The sequence below is a fragment of the Ixodes scapularis genome, unplaced genomic scaffold (genome assembly GCF_016920785.2).
Source record: "Ixodes scapularis isolate PalLabHiFi unplaced genomic scaffold, ASM1692078v2 PGA_scaffold1__304_contigs__length_218370807, whole genome shotgun sequence".
NCBI classification, from domain to species: domain Eukaryota; kingdom Metazoa; phylum Arthropoda; class Arachnida; order Ixodida; family Ixodidae; genus Ixodes; species Ixodes scapularis.
The window spans coordinates 174,695,772-174,719,697 of record NW_024609846.1 but is presented as its reverse complement, the minus strand read 5'-3'; the positions used below and the strand labels follow the sequence as shown (position 1 = coordinate 174,719,697).

Here is a 23,926-nt window from a genome sequence, read left to right as displayed (position 1 = left end):
CACATTTACGATGAAACCATCCGATCCGACGTGCGGATTGCCGGAATAACCTTGGGGGGCGAGGGTTTTCGTAGCACCGGAGAGCGTTGAAAACTCTGGCCTCCGATCGGTCGTATTGCCTGATCGGACGTCGGATCGGACGGTTTCGTCGTGTGTTTCGCGCTTAAGACTCCGGCATTTCTTACACCAAGATGCCCATAGTCCTAGTCAATGCATGCGTACGTGAACCTTTGCTGGATTATGCATTTTCTACACACGCCATCCAAATTGTCGTTGGCCATCAATAATCCTGGTCGTGACGTCACAGATACAAGCGATAAAACGGGAGCCACCAATTCATTCCGTCGCCAATACGCCGAAAAACTAAGGAAGCGGAAGGGACGGGGGTGCGCAGGATCATCAGAACGCCGACTTAAGGTTGGAGTAATTAGTGGGTAGGTCTAAGGCTATAGCTGTGTCTCCATGCACTCCTTGAACGCGTTCGAATGTGAGAGTCAAACGCCGGATGCCGGCGTTCCACGTTCTAAAGCGTTCGACGAGTGCAGTGGAGACAAAAGCAGCTAGCTTTCCGTCTACCCACTAATCATTCGAACCAGAGCTCGGCGTTCTGACGTCCCCGGCCACTCTCGTCTCCTCCTCCCCCTCAGTTTCTCGGAGCCTAGTCACTGACAGGGTGGAAACGGTAGGGTGCGTCTTTCGAACGCCGCTCGAACGGAAACCTCTTATGGTTTCCGCTCGTGACGTCCCTATTAGCCCCGAGAAGTTCGCCTAGCGCCCCCTTACGGCGAACCGGGGTGACGTCACGGCGAGGAGAGAATTTTTCCCCGACTCGCCCCGCTCGCCCTGTGGAGGCTGTGACGACGCTAGCTGTCGGCGCGCTCGTTTCTATTTAATTTTTTTTGGCGTGTTTTTCGTAGGAAGTGTAAATTTTTATATGTGCCTTTGATGAGGTATGACCTGTAGCTACAGGAGAAACTTCAACGAACATTTTAAGCATGGCTGACAGGCCAGGCAACGCATGAACCACAGCTAGTATGTGAAATAAAAAAAAATATGGCCACAATTGCAGGGGCATCACTACAGATTTACATCTCGCACAATAAACGCTGCTGATGGTCCGAATGAATTGGCAGGTTATGTATACTATTTTTTTTTTGTATCTCTGTCTTTAAACAAGATCGCCGAAGCAGAAAAGCTGCATGCTGCTCGAGCAACGTGCTAAACACAGTCTCGGCCATGGGGAGAGAATCACAAGTAAGACAGCCCAAGGGCAGGGGCAAAATGAAAAAAAAGAAGGAAAATTTATTATATACATTGCTCGCACTTGACCTTTGCTGGATTCGGATAGTATTTCAATGGACTACACGGCTGGTATCTGTGTACTTGTTTATATCAATCCTCAAGTAATATATAACAAACGTGAGTTATGGTGTCTAGCTCGTTATTAGTCCCTTAAGCCCTAAAATTGAGATTTTACTTAAATCGAATTGTCCTGAAGCTAAAGTACAGAAGCTTTTCTCACGCAGACTGTCACCCTTCACAGGTTCCACATTTTCTGCTACCAGTGCTGCATCTTCCACTGGACAGACATTCGAATGCTTGCTTTTACTCCTGTTTTCCTCTGTTGTCAGAGAGTCCAGTTGCAGGGAGTTTGGAGGCTGAGGAAGGTTTTGGGGACCTGCAGCAGTGACTCTTAAATGGAAATGACAATTCAAACTAAACGGTGTATTTTCCGAATACCAAAGGCTGTAATAAAGAATGTCAGGAAAAAGTATAAACATTGCAAATTACGGCACTATTGCTGTGCATATTTTGGGCAGTTTACTACATATCATAGAGACAACTGGGGGAAATTCGGCCGTTTTTGCTGCTACCATGCAAACTAATTTGCAGTAATTGTGAATCCTCTAAGAAATATGCCTGCATACGCGTATAAACTATATAATTAATTCAGGAAGAAGCTACATTTATGTAAAACAACCCTGTTCCATGAGCACTTCAAAGATCATCAGATGCAGGGCCTTTAAAACATCTGCGAACCCGCGCATGCAGAGTGGCAGCGCAGAGTCGGGGTCGCGAGCTAATTTGCCGACCACCGAAAGGCCCATGATATAAAGGCCGCTTCAGATGCCTTGAAAGCGGGATGTAATATCGTCCTAAATCATGAACATGCAAGGAACAGAATTCCAGCGTCTGAAACACTTGCGTCATCGCTTCAGCGACCCCTCTCAAGATTGCCTTGCGTCGTGTGGACGGACGGGGAGGTTCATCGGCGTAATTGCCTCCGCCGATAGTTTTCGGGATTTGTAACCCAATCTTAAAGGTAAAAGGGACAAGCAGGCTTACAAAATGTACGGAAGCACGTTAATATCGGCCTAACCCAACGTCTTGTACACCGGGTAAACGAAGTCCGGCTCCTCGAAGAGCTTGCGGCACACAACGCCAAACCAGGAAACCGGTGCTGGGAAGCGACCCGATGCGAGATCGCGGAGCGGGGTACTCGCCCTGACGTCACGGTACACCTCACCCAATCAGGGCGCGGCGACCGCAGCGACGCTTGTGTTCGCTCTCGGGGCTAATACCAGAATTTGCCTTGCTGTGATTGACAGGATTTGCTTTGCCGCGAACCGGCGATTGGGCAGGCATTATGAGTATGCAGGAAGCTATGGTTTGGCCAATCGCGAATGTCGACCACAGCGACGCTTTTTGGTCGCGCACGTCGACAATAGCCGATGCAATATACGCCCGATAGGGTCACCGAAATTGCTTTCGTGCGTCGGCAAGGCTCTTCAAAAGCCCTTAATATGCCTTCCTCTGTGGTTAGACGCCATAGAGTTCATTCTGCTTACGCTTATCGGTTGACGCAAAAGGGCAGAGTTGTCCGCGGCTGATACGAGGCTCCCGCGGCTAAATATGTCCGCGCGGCGCCAGGTATTTACGGCTCTTTTGTTCGCCCCTCCCCGGAACAAGTCAAACACAGCAATCGCTCGCCCCTCCAGTCTGAAACAGTGACAGGATGAACGAACGGCGGTGCCTCATGAATCAACCGAGACACGCCTTGGGCGTCACCATAGAGAGAGACTGTCTAAAACTTGACGTCCATAATGGCGTCAGCGTACGCGCCTTTGCGTCTTTGCGTGAGTGTTTTGCCACTCGCCCCAAACACCTCTAATCCACTGGACACCACACTTGATAACATCACAGCAGGACGCGCGCGTCTTGTCCTCGCGCATTTTAAGCCACTCCCCAGTCCGACGACTGACTTTGGAATCCGCATGGGTTGTCGTCGTCGGATGTTGTTCCATTAACAGATCGATGGTGTCGGGTAGTACGATGAACCTCGTGTGCGTTATTCAGTGGCAGCTTTGAACCTTCCCAAGTAATTATAGAGATCCCGGAGCTCAATGTTGTCGTATGTCAATATAAATGCGTCATCAGAACGACACAAAGAAAACTACGAAATTCTCGAGTCGCCGAGTTTCGCAAGGACATACCTCGTTTGGGATGTGATTAGGAGACATGATTGCCGTGCCAATTAAACGGGAAGAGTAATTAAAATATGGGAAGCTTGCTGCGGCACCATGCTGAGATCTGTTGTTGTTCTATTTATACTCATCGTTCACATTGTAACATCTATTAAATAAACCACGCAGAAAAAATACACTTTAGAAAAAAATAAAGTAAAGAAAAAAGAAGCAACTTAAAGCATCTGCGTTCAAATGAAAACGCCACATGCAAACCCAAGTGCTATAGCTCTCAAGTTCGTTATTATTATGCATCCAACTTTCACTTTTGTTTTCAGTAATTAAATATGTGGCAACCGGAGGAGGAATATTAGTGTTTCAGAATGGAGCAATGTCAGATAAGTGATTTATGGTAGTCTTGATTGATCCCGACCATAATAAGAATTCTGCGAACGAGGAGTGTGGCTTGGGCTCCCCGGAGCGTTGCCAAAGTGTCGAGGGACAGCTTCGAGTGACTCTTGAGAGCAGAACACTCTCTGTAAATGGTTCCTGCGAAGAAACCATTGGAGCATGGAATCCACTACGCCACGTTTCCTTTTTCCAGAAGAACACAAACGAAGCAGCCTGGATGCATGGATGCACGTCTTCGCCGCGGTACACATATATGTATTTATCCGGGCCACCAACGTTTTGAGCGCCAATCAAGTCTGAGAACATTTTGCTGCATTGTAGTGAGCGTCATTACCTCATCTGAGTAAATGAGAAATATTGTAGATATTTTGTTTGCGCCTTTCGTGCCGCGAGACACCATATACGTACGTGCTAAATTATCTTGCCTTTAAATTTTGTTTTTGTTTTATAGTCATGACATGTTTGCACGAAGTCATGTACAGAGCACCGTATATTCCGGTCAGTTCACGCGCGTACTGGTGCCGAATATAGAATTATTTGTTACTTTTAGATCGTTCAATATGATGATACGTGCCGGATTTTATCAATGAAAAAGTGTATGTTAATGATGATTTACATTTAATACAAGCTTCTCTGTGAGCAAATAAAGTAGGCTTTTGCCAAAATATGCTTTGTAAAAAAGCTGTTTTTTTTTTTTTTTTTTTTATGAGGCACAAGATGCGGATTATCTGAGGAAAAACCTACTTTCCACTCGTCATTAGCATGTTGTTGACAGTGTTCTTTCTGGGGTGTTTATCCAATACCGCACGCGACATGTACTTGGCAATATATAAGTCGAGGCGTATACGTACTGCGCAATGGCGTAGCTCGTATCTTGAGCGGATGCAGGGTGTGTGCCCCTAAAACTGAAGAAAACAAAGCCCAGAACATCGCACAAAGATCGTGACTGGCGAACAGTCAGACTGCGAAGCATATAAGACGAAGTCACGATTGATCACGCCTTGTCCTTCTGGGACTGTCGCGCTGGGTACAACAATAATAATAATAAAACTGGTTCGCCAGATAGAAACATCTAAATGCATATCTAAAGGAAAAAAATGACAGGGCGTTTGTGGCAGGGGCACGTCGTGAGTCGTCGAAAGAATCGCTCTGTTGTTCCGTTAATTTTCTGACACCGCAAACTCGCTTTCAACGCTGGCGTTTGTCCTAGTCGCGTGACATCGAATAACAAATGCCGATGGTGCAAAGGCTGACAAGCAGAAAAGAAAGCACACATCAGACACACGGGGAGACAGCCCAAAGTGCTGTCTGCCCTGCCCCGCTGAACCTTGTGGCTTCGAATACGCATTCCTCCTTGGAATAGAAGTACTTAAACGTACACCGCAACTGGTAAACATCTTTCTCCGGAATGTCACTGGACCGTATCTCTCCGTCCACTGACTGGTGAGAGCAGGCCCCCGCAAAATTCGTCCTGCATGGAGTGACGCAACTTGACACATTTCAAGTACCGCTGTTGTAGTCACTTGGATGTGTCCACTGCACGCTGCGACCATTTGTTTCACGGCTTGCTCTCGGCAGCATGTACGGTGAGGCTTTGTATGCGCCCGTTGCGGAGGAGGGGGGTGCCGTGACCTTGTGGAGGTTGCTCTTGAGAAAGGGGTCGACTGTTTTTTTGTTTTTTGGACAAGGATGTTGATGTTCGAGAGAGTCGTTTTTATTCTGTGCGCTGCAGAGTAACTGAAGAACTAGATGTGCATAAAAAACACATTGAACGATTGGGAAAGAGAAAGGAGAATCGAGATGACGAGGAGATCACAAACGCTGCCTTGGTCAGCGTCCTTTTACGATGTGGAGACGTAAGTGTACCTTATTGGATCATAAGAGAAGGAATGTAGTTTAACTCGGCGAAAAATTCACATTAAGATATAGACTGCTTCCACAAAAGTCAATTTATAATTAAAGACGTTTACAAATCTCTGTAATGCACAATTAGAGCGCAGCGCTTGAGGAGGAGGAGGTCAAGGTACAAAAGGGAGGGTATGCCCCTCCTCCTCCGTACCCTACCCTCCTCTTTGCTGCGTACACTGCCATCCTCCTCCCCCTAGCCTCCAATCCCTCCTCCCACAGTTTCCCCACTAAATTTAGCTGCAAACTCGACGCCACGTGACTTCAACACTAATTCAGTTTCCCTGCTAAATTTAGCAGGGAAAATGTCGTCACACGACTTCGTGTCACGTCACCCATGAACAAATTTAGTTTCTCCGCAAGACTTAGCGGAAAAATTTACGTCACGTGACCTAAACACCAATTCAATTTCCCGCTAAATTTAGCAGGGAAACTGAATTGGTGTTCAGGTTCATGGAAAGCCCATCAAGTTGCGTTTCAACAAACTACTCGTTGACAACAAATGTTACATCTACGCGCCTGGCACAGACTCCGTTCGCGAACTAAACCCACCTGAGCGGAACTTGGAGCCATACAGGATTCCTTCCGGACTACATGGCCCCATCATGGTACTCGAAAACACCGGCAGTTCTAACCCAGTACCTGCTCCGTCATAGCGTTCGGATGGCATTAGTGAGTCACCCCTTGTAAATATTTCTGTTATTTTTACTAACATGAGAAGCGTTATGCATAACCGCGATGACTTGTCGTCAATTGTGGACTCATCAGACGCGGATGTTGCTGCTCTCACCGAGACCTGGTTGTCAAGAAAAATACGCAACGGCGAAATTTTAAGCTGTCATAAACGTTTCAATTTATACCGTCATGACAGAGAAGAAGAAAATGGCGGTGGCGTACTAGTCGCGGTGGCGGAAAACGTATCATTTCAAATCAGTATTGTTTCTGAACTGGAGCTTCTATGGGGTTGGCTTCACTTAAAAAAAATAATATATATATATATATATATATATATATATATATATATATATATACACATATATATATATATATATATATATATATATATATATACACATATATATATATATATATATATTAGGCGTGTGCTATTGCCCTCTCTCTAAAAGTGAAATTTTTTTTAGAAGCCTACACGACGCGATTAACGCAGGCATGGTACGTTTGCCCAATACGCCAATAATGCTGCTGAGTGATTTTAACTACTCCACTATATAGTTTGGTCAGATATAGGTGCTAGCCTCAGTTTCTTTTCTTCAGAGAGTAGTGAGTTTTTGAACTTGTGTTTGGGTTTTAGCTTCTCGCAAATTGTTACGCAACCGACGCGTATTACAACTACAACTGCTTCTGTTTTAGACCTTATATTAACAACATCGCCCGAGCTTATCACTTCGTTGACTTACATGCCTGGCAATAGGGATCATTCCTTATTGCATTTAATATTAAGCATTTCCAGTTCCCGCAAATCAAAACAAATGAAGCAAATACACAATTATGCTAGAGCGAACTTTGATGTGATTAACAATGAAATGAGTCTCTTTTTAGATCGGTATATGCACTGTTTTGCCGAGCGCTCAGTCGCAGACAACTGGTGTTTATTCAAAGATAAGGTGGAATCACTGATGAAGGCACACGTACCTCTTCGAAACATAAAGTCGTCATCTGAATCGCCATGGTATACCGTGACTCTGCCAAGGCTTTCAAATAAAAAAGAAGCGGTTGTTTCGTGCTGCTAAGCTGAAGGATGACAAACAGCGTTGGGCAGCGCACCATCTAGCTGCCGGCGTGTACAAAAATGCTGTTGAAGAGGTAAAAAGCTCATTTTTTTAAATATTCTGTTACCATCTATGTTATTAAACAACCTCCGTCAATTCTGGAAAGTCGTAAACCCCCCTGAAAGCTCCGATGTCGCGCTAAGAATGGCTGGCGGAGAAGATGTACGATATGAACTGTGTTCTTTTGTTTTAAGTGATGTTTTCGTCAAAGCGTTTTCGTGCCCTGTTACCTCCAACTGTCCCGCAGCTCCAGTTTGTAACTTTTTGCCAATGTATTCCATTATAAAATCTGAAGAGATTGCTAACATAATTGAATATCTTAAAACCTCTTCGGCAGCCGGCATCGACAATGTAACTGCTAAGTTTCTAAAGAACACTAAAACGTATTCAAGCATTATTCTATCTTATCTTTTCTGCCAGTCTCTCGAACAAGGAATATTACACAGTGACGGGAAAGTGGGGAAGGTTATTCCAATCCACGAAGGCGGTGATAAACATAATCCTATTAAGTTACGCCCGATCTCTCTAACGAGCATCAGCTGCAAAATTCTTGAGAACGTAATATATTCACATCTTGCTAACTTTCTTGACTCCGATTCTTTTTTCAACACAGCTCAACAAGGTTTTCAAAAGTTTTATTCCTGTGATACCCAACTACTAGAATTAACTCATCATCTTCACCTCACTCTAGACCGGGGTTCTACGACTGACTGCATATTCCTGGATTTCTCAAAAGCTTTTGACAAGGTTTCTCACCAGCTACTTCTTCATAAACTTAGTAACCTTAACATAGATCCAGATGTCCTCACCTGGATATAATAATTCCTAACGAATCGCTTCCAATTTGCTCGTACTAATGGCACAAATGAATTCTTCGCCCTCACTTGTCAACTCCGCGGTGTCCCTTGGGGCTCTATACTCCGACCACTCTTATTTCTTATTTATATCAATGACCCTCCTGTGCATGTTCCTTCCTCTATTAGTCTATTCGCTGGCGACTGTGTAATTTATAAAGAGATAGTTAACGACTCTGACATTTCCGCCCTTCAGGTTGATATTAACAACATCTACAAATGGTACAAGGAATCGCTCACGGAGCTTAACGTCTCTAAATGTACATCTATGAGACTATCTCGTCATAACAACACTTGTCCTTCCTACTCTATAAACAATTCTACTCTAGTTTCGGTGTCCTCCTATAAATATCTCGGCATTCACATAACCAACGACCTCTCCTGGAATATCCACGTCCAATATGTTACTGACAATGCAAATCGACTTTTGGGCTATCTAAAACGTAACTTTTCGCTTGCTCCCCTTTCGTTAAAACTTCCTTCTCTGTAAAACCCTAGTACGTCCTAAACTTGAATATGCAGCTTCTATTTGGAACCCCGGTATCACCCTTGTATCAGCCGTCGAATCTATTCAGAATAGTTCTGCCCGTTTCATACTTTCGAACTATCATCGCACAGCCAGTGTAACTTCCATGAAATCGTCCCTCTTTTTGCCTAATCTCTCTTTCCGAAAAAAAAAAAAAAATCTCGTCTATGTTTATTTTACAAAATTTATCACTGTAACCCCGCTCCCGTCAAGCGTTGTTTTTAGAACCATCGTACATGTCGTCACGTGTAGACCATGTCCTAAAGGTAGGGATTCCCCTTTGGAGCACCTCCACTTTTAATGCCTCTTTTCTACCCCATACCTCCATTGGTTGAAATCGCCTTCCCGCAGATATAGTCTCAATAACCAACACTGCTGATTTTAAAAATGTTGTTACCGACTTTTTAACAGATGTGTCGTAGCGCGCGTTTTTTTTCCCACTTAATTATGTTATTTTTATGTGTTTTGAGCAATCGCCCACTCCCCCCCCCCCCCCCTGTAATGCCCTCGGACCCTGAGGGATTAATAAATGAAGTGAAATGAAATGAAATGTGATGTCTGTTTTACCGCTAAATTTAGCGAGGTTACGTCGACGGCGACATCGCTATATTCAAAAACGGGTGCCTAAGAGCTGCGCTCTAATATTTAGGCACATATGAAGCGTATATGAAGGTCAAAAGTAAAACAAGTGTGAATCTATGTCACAGATTTGTGTCTCTTCAAAGCAAGAGTGACTGAGTGGCATCACGGTGCAGACGTTTTCCCGATCAATTTCGGAACGATGGAACCTGCCAGCTCTAAAGCGACTCATTTGAGGAACTTCTCCTGCCTCCGGCGAGACTTCAGGCTTAAACAATAGGGTTAGAGACCAAAGATTGGTTTGCGTGTGACACGTTCGATGATGAAGGTCCACACGCCCGAAATGGATATAGGGGATGTCCGCTGGCGGCCATAGCCGAGGGCGTAGATGCTTACCGCGTGCTAACGGCGTGCTTCCACAGAGAATTTGGAACGTGCATTCCGCGCACCACCAAGACTGCCGGCCTTGGAAGCGTATAAGTGTGAGCTGGTTCTGAGCATGACGTGCGAGGGGGCCGCAGAGCATCGTAACGACGCCATAAACTCACTCCCTGAAGAGGCAAGACCAGCTACGTACGAGGACTGGACCCGCCCCAGGTTTGAGCACCCGCACCGCAAACACATTCTCGATTCCCTGATTAGTTTCGTCCGCTCATCGGGGATCGCCTGTTACATTTAGCCTCCTCCCCCTTCCGTTCCCATAATCACCTTCCCCCGTCACGATTGGATGACTTTATCAAGAAATCGTGAGGTATCCCATTCCTTAAATAAATACGTTTTCTCACTCACTCATGACCACGGAACAGAGCACTCGAACATGGCGTCCAGTCAAGTCCCTCTAAGTGTGCGGTTCCTTGGCGCGCACTCCGGCATGCAGGTCCCTGATGCGGACGTCCGTGCTAGCCAGCGAGGCGGCCCCGTCGGGAGACCTGTTGCGGAGCAGCTGGAACCGCTCGTGCGAGTCCCTGCGGGTGCTGACGAGGCAGCAGCGGCGCATGTGCAAGCGCAACGCACCCTTCATGGACAGTGTGCGCCGGGGCGCCCAGCTGGCCGTGCTCGAGTGCCAGCACCAGTTCAGGGCGCGCCGCTGGAACTGCTCCACCATCAACGGCACCAGGATCTTCAGCAAGGCCGTCAGCGACGGTGAGCAATCATTGTCGTTGCGAACTAAAAACAAACATCACCACTTTTCGAGATTTCTTTCAAAGCCGCCCTCACTACCTAGGTCAAAAATCTTTAAAAAAAATTAAAAAAAACTGCTCGAGTCTGGCACTTGTTCGTTTCTTTCATAATGAAGTGGGTTTATAACTGCGATGCTCACTCTGCTGCTGCAGGTACAGTAGGCCTTTACGTCTGGAGGGCGACACAGTTAACAATGAATTACCCAGGTGAAAATATATGAAATTGGGAATGCCTATGGTCACCGGCGGAATGAGAACGCCAGGGCGCGTCTTTCGAGCACCCGTCCTCCAGTGTCGATATGGTGTCAAGACAAAATTAGGTCCCTTATTCAGAATCGAATAAGACCTCCGCGAAATACAAACTCCGTTACGTATGAAGTTATGTCCAACAGCAGGGACCACTGACATTTTTCTTTTTTTTTTTTCTTTCGGGTATTTTTTTTTTTCCTTGAGACTTCACTCCTTTTGATGGCCTACAGCGACTAGAATTTTGCCTGCCGCAAACACTTCCAAGTATGATATTCAAACGAAGAACAGAAGCTTCCCCAATCATACTTCGCGCTAGTTACTTCGAATATCTCGTGAAGCTCCCGGAGTTGTTGACTTGTCAAATTACGGTAGGCCTCGAGGATCTGTTTCCGGTGCCTCCATGGGATGTTGCGCAGAGCCACTGATATAGTCGAAAAACTTAGAGTCGACATTTTTTTCCTCAGACAAAGCTCAAAGTAGCTTACATTTGACTGCAGTTCTCCAGGTGGACGGGCAACCTTGCATAGCGTTAAAAACTCCTAGGACACGCGCACGTTTTGCTTAGATAATCCGCACCCGGTGCTTAGTCTGCATCCAGTGCATAGTCCGGACCTGATGCGTAGTCGACACGAAAATCTTCTGATACGCGGCACACCTTGACATATGTCTGCCTCTCTTAGCTCACAAAGAAGCCTGTAATGCACATAAATCGTAATTAACATACTCGTTTATTCACAAAATCCGTCTCGTCTCGTCATAATCAACGATATTGAAAAACAAAATAGATACTCCGCGCAGCCTATAATTTCAACTTGTAAACATTTATAGTCCGCGGACTATAGTCCGGAAAATACGGTACATTTCTTTTTTCTAGTGGTTCCATATTACGGGGACCAGCTCGGAAAGGTGTAACTGGCACGTTATTTCTCGCTTATTCCAACAATATAAATGTTCTCTCCCCGAAAATTTGAGATTGCAGCATCTTGAAATTTTCGCATATATTGTATGTAAATATAAGGAGAAAAAAAGGCTTATTTAAGATAAGCCCACACTGTAAAATAAGTTATTTTATAGTGTGGGCAGACTATCTGACATGCGAATAGACGAGGAAGGTACGACTGTAGCTATTCAAAATACGATTTCACATCCCATATATTTTACCTTCCTGCACTTCATCACCTGCCGAAAAAAATAATAATAAAAAAATAAACGAATTATTATTGTTAAAAAAAGAAATTGTTTATGCGCGCCTATATTGTTGCTTAATCGTTGAAATCTCAAATGGGCCGCAGTATGGCCATCCCAGCTGCATGCAGAGGGGCACCGTACGGCGCGACTGGAGACCCGCGTCCATTCACTTGGCATGCATTCCACGATTTGCAGCGGGTCACCCTCAAGAATATAGTGTGTGTGTTTTTTTCTTCCCCGCAAAGATAAAGAGAGTACGCACCACCGAGCGCTGTCTCTGCCAAAATGTAGCAGCTGTCCGGACCGGGTGCTATAGTTTTGGAACTAACTCACTGTTATATTTTTTTGCAAAAGTTATACATTTTAATGAAACTGAAAATGGGGCCCATTCTCGGAAGTTCGCAACATTGAGCCCCATGCGTTGGTAGGCTTTGTCGGCCACCCTTTTCTCTCATCGAAAAGTTCTGGAAAATCGTTAATAACTTTTGAATACCATAACACTTCGTTCCGAAATCTTCGGCATCTGCTTAGGACCTCTAGCGCTACAAGGAAGTTGCACACCCCAGAGAGTGTACGCGGACTGTCTTTCGGGGGATGTTTTAGCAGTGTTAGCGTGGCTTCAGCGATCTCCTGCTCGCAGGTACCCGTGAGGCGGCATTCGTGCACGCCCTGAGTGCGGCGGCCCTGGCGCACGAGGTGACGCGGGCCTGCAGCCAGGGGCGTTTGGAGGACCGCTGCGGCTGCGACTTGTCGGTGCAGGGCGATTCGGCCGAGGGTTTCAAGTGGTCCGGCTGCTCAGACAACGTGGCCTACGGCGTCGCCTTCTCCAAGAGTTTCGTAGACGCCAGGGACCTGAGGGCGGCCCGCTCCACGGCCAATCCCAGGGCCCTGGTCAACCTGCACAACAACAACGTGGGACGAAAGGTGCGCTGGTCTCGGTGAACAGTATACCTGCAAAAGTATCAAAACCGATTCAATGGGTGCCTTGAAAGTTTAACGTATTTCTTTTTTTAACTTCTAATCTATCTTTCTTGCTATCTGCAAGGGCATCACTCACTCTCCAGGCTTTCCTTTAAGAGAATTTGTCCCGGTAGGCAAGTAGCCAGGGGGTGGGGGGGGGGGGGGGGGGTGCATGGGGCCCTGCCCCCCCCCCCCCCTCGAAATCTTCCATTTTGCTGGTGCCTCCTCTCCCCCCTCCCCCTCATACAACATTTTGTTATGGGCGGGCACCCCCCCCCCCCCCCGAGTCAAAATCCTGGCTACGTGCCTGCCGTGCTGTCTTCGAATAGTGGTGTATTTTAGCGCCTTCCGTTTTGTGTAAGTACATAACCGACATGACCTTCACGCGACGTCATCGCTTCGTATCAGTGTTCACTCTATACTTACTATCACCAAGCAAAATAAAATTCCGTGGTGTAAGTATATGCCGCAGAAAGTGTACGGGCGTAGCAGCAAAATCCTTCACAATGACCGCTGCTGTGATGTCAGCGAAACAAGCCACGCATAGATATCACACGCACGCCTTTTAACGGGCTGTATACTTGTTCTGTTCAGGTCGTCCGCTCGCAGATGACCCGCCAGTGCAAGTGTCACGGCGTGTCCGGCTCTTGCGAGCTGCGCACCTGCTGGCGGGAGCTGCGTCCCTTCCGCTCCGTGGGCGCCGTGCTCCGGGACAAGTTCGACGGCGCCACCGAGGTCCAGGTGAAGCGGCGGAGCACACCCGGCACGCGGTCCTCGTCCGTGCCCCGGCCCCTCATCGTGCCGGTGAACCCACTGGTGCGCCAGGACGGCACCGACCTCCAGTACCTGCGCTCGTCGCCCAACTTCTGCAAGGTGAACCCCGCCCTGGGCTTCCTGGGCACGCGGGGCCGCCGCTGCCTGCCGGAGCCGGGCTCCACGCCGGAGTCCAGCTGCCAGGTGCTGTGCTGCGGCAGGGGCTTTGTGACGCGGACAGAGCGCATCGCCGAGCGCTGTGACTGCAAGTTCTACTGGTGCTGCGAGGTTCGGTGCGCCACTTGTGTGCGGGAGATCAGCGTCAGCACGTGTCGTTGAGGACTTTTTTTTTTCTTTTGCCGGTGTACATGTTTGTGGTCAGACTTCGAAAATGACGTAGGTGGATTGTAAATCACTGTGGTCTGTTTGAAGAACAATGCCCGCTGGGTTTCGACGGCTGCGATTGGGACGCTCACGAGCGCGAGTGATGTGTCTGTGACCACAGTGAATGTACTGCGGAGACTGGACGCTTCAACATATATGCAGTTTCATATGTAGATTTTTGTCGAAGCTCTGAAAAGGGGAGGGACACTTCTACGAGCGTGTTACCCGTATGAGACGAAATGAAATTACCTGTGAGTGAAGAAAACACGTATATTTGTCAGTGAGGTATAGTGAGGATTGTTGAAGCACCCACTAGCGTACTTCAGCGTATAGAAAACCCTACACTGTGGCGCGAAAAAAAAAAAAAGTGTTTTTTATAGTACAGAAAACTTTAGGGTGAAGAAGCCCTACTTCAAAGGACCAGCGCAACTTTGCATCGCTGCTGAAGTTCACGTTTGCTTCAGAGTGGGCCATCTGAAGCTCACACAATCAAGATTGACCCCGACGCGCTGGAAATGAACTATCGCACTATTTATCCTTCACATTCATTGTGTTGAGAGATTGGGGAAAAACGTCCATTTTCATTGTCAAGATCGTATCCACTTTGAGTCACTCGATTCTCGATGTTCATCCTATGCCCTTCTATTTATTCGTGTGTTTTAGAATGCCCCGTGGTCCAACGATGTCCCAAAAATCACCGAGAGTGACGAAAAAAAGATTAAACAGAGTCGGAGGTGTTAGTTATGAAATAACTGCCTGTTTAGCGCGACGACTGTGAATTCGTTTTGAGTTGTACGCTGTGACCTTTTCTGTTTTCACTGTCTCGAGTGTAAAGCTTCTAGTGTACACTTACGCTATGAAACGCCAGTGCGTCCACTTCCCGTCGAGCACTCGGAGAACATATAGCGTGACGCTTCGCATACTCCTGTCATGCTCAAGTCTCACATTACAATTTTTTTTATCTTCAAGTCGAAACTTTTTTTTTTTTTTTTTTTACTTTTTTCATTTATTGAGCGAATCCGTGGAGAGCAGCGATTGGGCCTCCGAGGTCTCTGCCGGAAAGTCGGATGTGCGGAAATATTTTTAGACTTAGGACTCGTCGCCGCAAGTTTCTAGCAGTTATTAGGTGCAGACACGTAGTGTTAGCTCGACTGTATCGCTGTTTAGAGGACGCGTAGTTCAATAGAAAAATTAGTTTTGAAATCTTGTTCTTGGAGTTCATCGTTCAACGTATACAAGGTCTCGTCATTATGTTCGAAACAGTGCGATGAATTTTGTTCAAACGCGTATCACGGCGGTAGGCTCCGGTGGATGGATCGCGGCGGGCGCTACACGAACCATCCCAGCCAGTCCAGCTCTGTAAATCTGTCAAGCGGTTTGACACTTGCCCGACACTGGACTGGCTTCGATGGCATATGGTATACGTCCTCGGCGATCTAGCGCAAGAGGAAAGTGAGTATAGCACGAGGAACAATGATCACTTGACAAACTCACAAAGGGATTTCATGGAACTTTCTCCCGAGCTGCAATTTTGAAGACGTCGTAGTGTCGCGTCAGCATTTATTGGTGGAACAAACGTGAGGTATTTTGATGCATTTTTAACGATACTTTTCTATCATGTGGCGTTCTCTTGATTTTTAAGAGTTTGCGCGCATATATTTCCTGGCAATAAAATGCAAAGAAAATTCTATTTCCCCGTTGCAGGCTGTCTACTGTACTACGTTATATATTTCATAGATGAAATGGGTGCTCCCATGAGCGCGTGACTTAATCGATTTCAGTTGCGTCAGTCGTCATGCTGGGTATGGACATGGCAACCAGCAGCTCACAATAGACCTTTCCGGAAATATATGGTGCTCCCAGCGTCTGCTTCATGCATTGCGACGTTCCGATGTACGGTACGTGAAATTATCCAGGAAGTGAAGACGAAGTTGACGTTGATTTAACAGTTCGTAATTTCAGAACCCAGAGAAGGCAGAAGAAGGAAAGCAAAGCAGATCATGTGATAGCTTTCTTTTTCATTCGCTTAATTTTTTTTTGTGTGTTCTGAGTTCCTAACAATAAGAAAAAATGAATCCATGCCACTACCAGGATGTACGAAGCCGCCCCACAATTAGTGCCACTAAATAAGCTACGCTTCAGAGTAACGACATTTGGCCATATTGTTTTAAAATCATGGTTGCCAGTTATCTAAAGCTTTGTCTGAAATTACACGAAACGCCTTTCCGTTCTCCACAAATGTTTAAACAGTTCGCGACAGAGCAAAGCAGCATTACATGACCTTCCTAACACCGAGTGTAATGCTGAAAAAGTCGCACTTTTGAATCATGATGATCGGTAGTTGCGTCTGCCCTGCATACGCACCAATTCCGATCCGCCCCTTCTCAACTAAAACGGCTCCTCTATCTTGCCCTAGTCCGGTCTAAATTAGAATACGTACCTTCAATCTGGCGCCCTCATCATGCTACTTTAACAGACTACATTGAATCTGTTCAAAACCGTGCTGCGCGTTTTATTCAGTCCGATTACTCCAGTTTTCCAGTGCCTCCCTCATTAAATCAAATCTCTCTCTCCCATTGCTTTGCACCCGTCCAAAAATATTCCGTCTCTGCCTTCTGCATAAAGTTTTTTATTCGCCACTTCTAAATCAGTCTCTTATTTCCCCACCGGCTTATCTTTCCTCCCGACTCGATCATTGCAATAAAATATCCCGGCCAAAATGTTTTTCCTCAGCACATCAGCACGTTCCTCTTCCTGACGCAATTGTGGACTGGAATGACCTTCCCGAAGACATCGTCACCATCCGGGACCCCATCAGATTCCGAGAAGCAGTATCAAACATTGTACTGAACACCCACTCCCCTCTCTAACGCCTTATGGCTCTGAGGGTATTGTAGATAAATAAATAAATAAAATGGCGGTGCCAACAACAATGTCGGGGAACGGATTGCCGATTCTCTGAGCGCAGCTCATACAGTAGCTCTAATGCTTGTATTCAAACGTGACACGAGCAAACTCGAACGTTACACCGCCACGCGGATGGTGCATCCAGCATAGCATGGTCGCGTCTTGCGTAAGTCTTCCAGACGCCCCCTGCCCCAGAGCAGCGAGTCTAATGGCTCGGCGGTATAACAAGGCATGTGGCAACATACCGCTGGATATTGCAAGAGGGATCGGTGGCCGAGTGGGCTAGCGCACACCAGCTCGGAGCAAGTGGAGCGAAAGCTCGCGCTGCAGAACCCAGGATCCTGGGCTCAATCCCCACCCCCGCCCGTTTCGGTCTGGATGAGCATCGTAACGGCGTGCGGTCGTGTATCTCTACTGCGTGATGCACGTTAAAGACCCCAGGTTAGCGGTTGTACTGCCCTGACTAAGTTTCTCATCTACAGCGAGTGACTCGTCGCATGCTTGAAATGGTTGACCAACTACGCGCTGTCTGAATATCCCCACAACCCGAATGATTATTTTTTGGATATTGCACTCATCTTGCGGAGAGCAGCCAATGCCACAAGCACGAGAACACGCTGCTTTGAAACGTTCTCCCACAGACCGAGCCCTCGCTCTAGAAATTCACTTCTCAAAGCCAGTAGCGCGGGCTAGCTCGCTTTGGCTGCAGTCTGAGCTTTAAAGGGATGTTGAACCGAACATTTCAGTGTCTATAATAAGCGGCGCACTATCTTTTCATGAGTCAGCAGCCGCTGGTATGCGCGAGCACACGCAACGAAATTGACGTCATCATATATCCCCCATTCGAGCTTATTAAGCGTGAATTGGGGATATGATGGCGTCAATTTCGTTGCGCGTGCTCTCGCACCTTAGGGGCTGCTGACTCATGAAAAGATAGTGCGCCGCTTATTATAGACACTGAAATGTTCGGTTCACCATCCTTTTAAAGGGATGCTGAACCGAAATCGGGATTCCACAAAACACGGCGGCAAAAGCGTGCAGCGGGATGCTACAAACACGAAAATATTACTTATACAGCGATATCTCGAACCGATGACCATATTTTTGAAAAAAATGGGGCGCATTTGACAGATATGTTTATGCTTGTTTCTCCGAGAAGGAGAGGGAACGGCCTCGCGTCTTCTCCGCCTCGCCGCCTTGAGGGGGCGAAGCGAAGAGAGGAGGAAACGAGATATCTTGACGTCACGCGCCTCGTCGACCTCGTTCAATCTCTACCTCTTTTTCCAAAAATACGGCCGTTCATTCGAGATATCGCCTTACGAGTAGTGTTGTAGGGATTGTAGCGCTCCCTCTAATCTCCTGCATTGTTTTTGAAATCCAAATCCGCCATGCCCATTACAAACACCATCGAACTTGAAGTGAAAAGACCGTGAGTGTGCAGGCGAGCTGGTGATTGCTAATCATGTCATATAACACCTCAGACTGTGGTGGAAGAAATTGGAAACTTCTTAGTAGAAGGAACAGACACAGAAAGGGATGTCCATTTCTGTGTCTGTTCCTTCTACTAAAAAGTTTCCAATTTCTTCCACCACAGTCTCAGGTGTTATGTGACATGATTAACCATCGAACTTGTTCGCAAAGTAATGACGTCACGAGAGGGAACCATACGAGGGCGCCACCAAAACATCTCGCCGCTAATAGCTTACGGGTGCCGTAGCGTTTTTAGAAGCAACGCGCGATGTGCAACGCATGCACGTATTCCGACTGAAAAATAGAAAGTTGTACGTTTCGATACCTCCGATAACGATGGATGCATGCTCAAAGGAGTCGGCGTAGTATCGCGTATCGTTATCGGAGGTATCGGAACCATTTACCGAAACTCTCTATTGTTTAGAAAAAGCGCGTTGCGAATTAAAAAAAAATGCTCGAGAACCCTATTACAATAAAGTTGAAAAGGAAAGAAATGAATATATAATTTCGTAAACCATTTGTGGTAAAGACGATAGACAGTTGCCAGCATAATACCTCGAAAGTGTAAAAAAAAAAAAGAAGAAAAATCGTACTGGAAGATTTTTTTTTTTTTTCAGTTTAAAGTGCTATTTTGGTGCGTCGGAAATTAAGCGAAAATCAAAACTGGAACATTATGATGAGTCCTAATTCTTCAAATACCCGAGTATGAGAAACATTTTTAATATTCATCCTACAGCAGATGGTCCATTGTTTCGTGCCCTACATCGCGAGTCGAGTGGGTATCATATCCCCGATATCATATCCGCGGGAACACCGCCCCCTGCGATATGCATGGATGGAATAGGCCATGTTTGTTTTCGCCCGCGTGTCCCGAGCCACTTGACATTTGCATATCACGTATGCCTACCTTCGGCCCCTGGTGAAATGAAGAGACAGATAACGTTTATGACACGCAGCAATGTCTACTCGTCTTTGTCTTTGCGATTCCATTTCCACTCGTAAATGGATACAAAAAAAAAAAAAAAATTAATGGCAGCTTCCGACGAGATTAGAGCCATATGCTCCGCTTGAGGAGCCTATTCGCTCTTTCTCGCCTGTTTCTCGTGCGAGTTGAAACCTGGTAGTTCCAGTGTGCAAATAACCCCCCACCACTGTCGGTTCTCAACTAGACGGCGGGTTTCGCAGTATTTGCGAAACCAAATATACGCGCTAGTCACCCTCTCTATATACCGCGTGCGCAGGCCTCATAGCCACCGGCACACTCTCCTTCCGGTTCAGGGATATTTCCTAATTGTTTGCTCATCATTCCTTTATAATAAGGGCGAATGAAGTCTGTGACCATTTCCAATAGTACTAGTTTAAAAAAGAAAGTTTAATAAACCACTTTTAAAGCGTATATACCCCTTGAAACGGTTTATTAAATTTTTTGTAACTATACTACTTCTGGAAATGGTCACTTATAGCACTGTCGGACTTAATTCGCTCTTATTATAAAGGAATGATGAGCAAACAATTAGGAAATATACGTGAAGCGGAAGAGTGCCGAGGCTACCCAATAGCTGGCGCCACTGAGTTTGTTGCCGGACAAAAAAGGGCGAATACAATTACTCTAGACCACTGATCTTTAGGACAATTGCTGGATCGTGCTTCCCCGCTTCGAGCCCATTGGGCGATTGAAGCCACCGGTCGGCCATCTTACCGGTTCCGCGGAAGCGTTGTCAAGGCGGCGGTTGTCTCTGTTGTCACGTGACCTACACACGGTAACCATGGTAACTGTCTAGGCTTGACAGAGCCAGAGCATATCTCGTAAGATGGCCGACGGTGGCTTAATTTTCGGTGCGTGGAAGCGCGATCCAGCAATTGTCATAGAGATCAGTGCTCTAGACGAAGTAGCACTCTGGCGCCTTCTATCGAACAGCCCTGCAACTGTTCCGATCTGCGCATAGTTCCTAATGTTGTTTACGCATCATCCTTTCCCTGTGGGCTTGAAATGGTTCTATTAATAACGTAAGCGAGAATTTATCATCAACAGTGCGTAGATTTAATCTGACAAATACTGCAGATCCCGGAGTACCATATAGATGGCGCCAGTGAGTTTTCGGTGCTCTTCCATCGTAAACCGTCGCAAGCGGTCCTAGCGCAGTCAATCAGTCAAACGCAAAGTTTGAATAATCGCAGCGGATACTACGGGCCATCGGAGCCAATCCAGCACCGAGAGCACGTCACGTGACCTTCCCGTCAGGAGTAAGCGACGCGCAGAGCGGGAAGCCACGTGGTACGCTCACCTGCCGACTTGTGGCAATGAGTCGTAGCATTCGCTGCGCTCCATCGCTACCGTCACAGCGCTGCGGCGGAGAATCTCAGATCGTGGTCCGGTGCACGCTTCACTTCGAAATTCGCTCGAGTTTCGGGAGTTTAGGTGTCCGACCAAAAGGATCCCGAGTATCATTATATGGAGCGCTTCGTTGAGCGGATTAATCGGAATATCGCTGGATCCACGCAGCTAATGTCGTTTCTGATCATCCACCAATGTTCGTGCCTTCGTTAGGGAGTTTTCGTAGACCGCTTTCCCACCTCCGCATACGCTCTCCGCAACGAAGACGCCACTACTGCGCATGCGCGGCGCTAGCCTTGCCTGCCGAGTCTCGGATGTCGTAGCGGGTTGTGGAGAACGTTGCGGGACAGCGAAACGATCTGCGAAAATACTCCCCGTTGTTAGGTTCATGAACGCCGGTCAGCGTTAGGTCGCGCCTCAGTTGCACTTGTTGCGGCGAAAGCACCGGTCAAAGCTATCCGCTCGCCCTCCTTCGCAGTTAACCTGTCACCGACTACTATAGGATAGGAATGCTCACGATTTCAGCCCTTTCCCCTTGTCTGTTAATACATCATACTTTCCCTCGTGCTGGCTAGTTCAGAGCGGAAAATGGCAAAAGGTAACGCTGAAACAGTCTATATGGGTTACCGGTATATTTATTTATTTATTTATTTCAGTACCCTCAAGACCCGAGGGCATTACAGAGGGGACGGGCAAGTAACAAAACATAATACAAAAATCTGAATAAATACAAAAATTTATAAAAGAGAAAAAACAGTCAGGGTGCCTGCTGGCAAAAAGGGCTGGTTAATGCAGTTCTAAAAAGATCAAATGATGATATAGATACTAAAGATGCGGGAAGGTGGTCCCACTCCGATGACGACCTGGGAATAAAAGAGTCGAGGTAGGCGGAGGTGCGACACTGGGGAATTCAAACTTCATACTGATGATCAAGGCGAGAGGAGATGTGCGGGAGAGGGAGAATAAGTTTTTCTTTTAGACTAGGGATAGAATAGTAAATTTTATGAAAAAGCCATACACGGGAAACTTTACGGCGCAGAGAAAGAAGGGGCAACGATAAGTTAGATTTCATGGATGACACACTGACTGAACGATGATAATTACAAAAGATAAACCGCCAATCCCCACCCCTGCCCGTTTCGATCTGGATGAGCATCGTACCGGCGTGCGGTCGTGTATCACTATTGCGTGATGCACGTTAAAGACCCCAGACTAGCGGTTCGTACTGCACTGGCTAAATTGCTCATCTACAGTTGAGAGACTCGTCGCCCGTCGAGGCAGACCATGTTCTAGGCTGTATAAACATACACACAACCCAATTTTAGATAAACCGCGCGCCACGGTTCTGAATGGCTTCAATGTTAGATACGAGCGTGGTGTGACCGGGATCCCAGATTGCTGCAGCGTACTCCAATTTAGAGCGTACCAGGGTTTTGAATAAAACTAATTTCATTAACATTGGTGCTAAAGTAAAATTCCGTTTTAAGTAATCGAGCATGGAGTTAGCGTTAGCAGTGATATGATCAATGCGAACGTTCCATGACATGTTATCTGTATTATGAACACCAAGGTATTTGTAGGGAGCTACGATTTCCAAGGGGGAGGTACCAAGGGTGTGTGAAAGTGGTGATGGGTTACGTGGGAGATACACGCATCGCTTTGCATTTGTTAATGTTTAGAGACATACACCACGCCGCGTTGCACCAGCCCAAAGCAGTGTCTAAGTCAGTCTGAAGAAGTTGAACATCCGAGTTATTAGTGATTTCGCGATAGATGACAAAGTCGACCGCAAGCAGACTATCTAAGGAAGACAGATTCTGAGGTAAGTCATTTATGAGATTAGAAATAATAGAGGACCTAAGACGAACCCCTGTGGGACGCCTGAGGTGACGGAACTGGGGTGAGAATTAGCTTGATTAGTGAAGACAAATTGAGATCGATTTGTTATAAAAGTCTCTAATCCAGGATAAAACGGTTGGGTCAATGTTATATTTACTAATTTTGAGGAGTAGACGATTGTGAGAAACTTTGTCAAATGCTTTGCTTAAATCAAGGGAAACGCAGTCAATCTGGGATCCAAGATCTCGAATAGAAAGTAGGTCGTTAGTAAAAGACAGCAGTTGAGTTTCGCACGAAAGAAGTTTACGAAAGCCGTGCTGAGAAGGAGTGCAAAAATAATTATAATCTAGAAAGTTAACAAGGTGCGAGTAAATGACATGCTCTATAATTTTGCAGGGTGTACAAGTAAGGGAGATTTGGCCAGTAGTTATGAGGACTATGTTTGCAGTGGAGTACCAACATATCTTTGAGTGTGTGTGTGTGTGTGTGGGGGGGGGGGGGGGGGGGCAAACCAGACCCCCCTCGGGGGTGGTGCCCGTAGTATCTCTTGGGCGCCGACGGACAGTGTTTGCCCTGCCAGTGGCGGCTGTTTTGTGCTTAATCAGAGGGGGGGGGGGGGGGGGGGGGCAAAACACATGCCTTGCCCCCCCCCCCCCCTCTGCGAACTGGGGGAACGAGTGCCCGCCTTGCCCCCCCGGTTGGTACGCCCATGTATGTTTGTCACCTGATTTGTGAAGTGGAACCACCTTTTCTATTTTCCAGTCATCGGGAAGCGTGGAGAAGTAGAGTGATTGTTCAAAAATTTTGCACAGAAAATTAGAGCTATATGCTTTAGCTTTTTGCAGAAACTCAGATGTAACGTTGACGACACCAGAAGATGATGATGACTTTAGATTTCCTATTAGCTTAACTATGCCGTCAAAACTAAAAACTAAGGGGTCCATAGGCAGAAAGCTGTAGGAGGGGCACATTGGGAGACAACAATCAAAATCATAAGAAAATGTGTTAACAAAAGTATCATTTAGAACATTGGTACACTGACTACTCGGTATGACACCACCATCTAAATCTGTAAGTGATATGACTGACTCTTTAGACCCATTCACAACATTCCAGAATTGTTTAGCATTC

The 23,926-nt window shown here is 46.6% G+C and overlaps 1 protein-coding gene across 2 annotated transcripts in view; it reads left to right on the top strand.

The window, feature by feature from the left end:
* The window catches only part of LOC8052220 (protein Wnt-4-like), an 80,015-nt gene extending 64,091 nt beyond the window's left edge, over positions 1-15,924 (top strand). For both annotated transcript variants that reach the window (XM_002435998.4, XM_040208698.3), the window contains exons 2-4: positions 10,407-10,672; positions 12,788-13,071; positions 13,702-15,924. In XM_002435998.4, the coding sequence (XP_002436043.2) occupies positions 10,407-10,672; positions 12,788-13,071; positions 13,702-14,199 (1,048 nt within the window). In that variant the 3' untranslated portion in view covers positions 14,200-15,924. The remainder of the gene's footprint in view (positions 1-10,406; positions 10,673-12,787; positions 13,072-13,701) is intronic.
* The last annotated feature ends 8,002 nt before the right edge of the window (positions 15,925-23,926 follow it).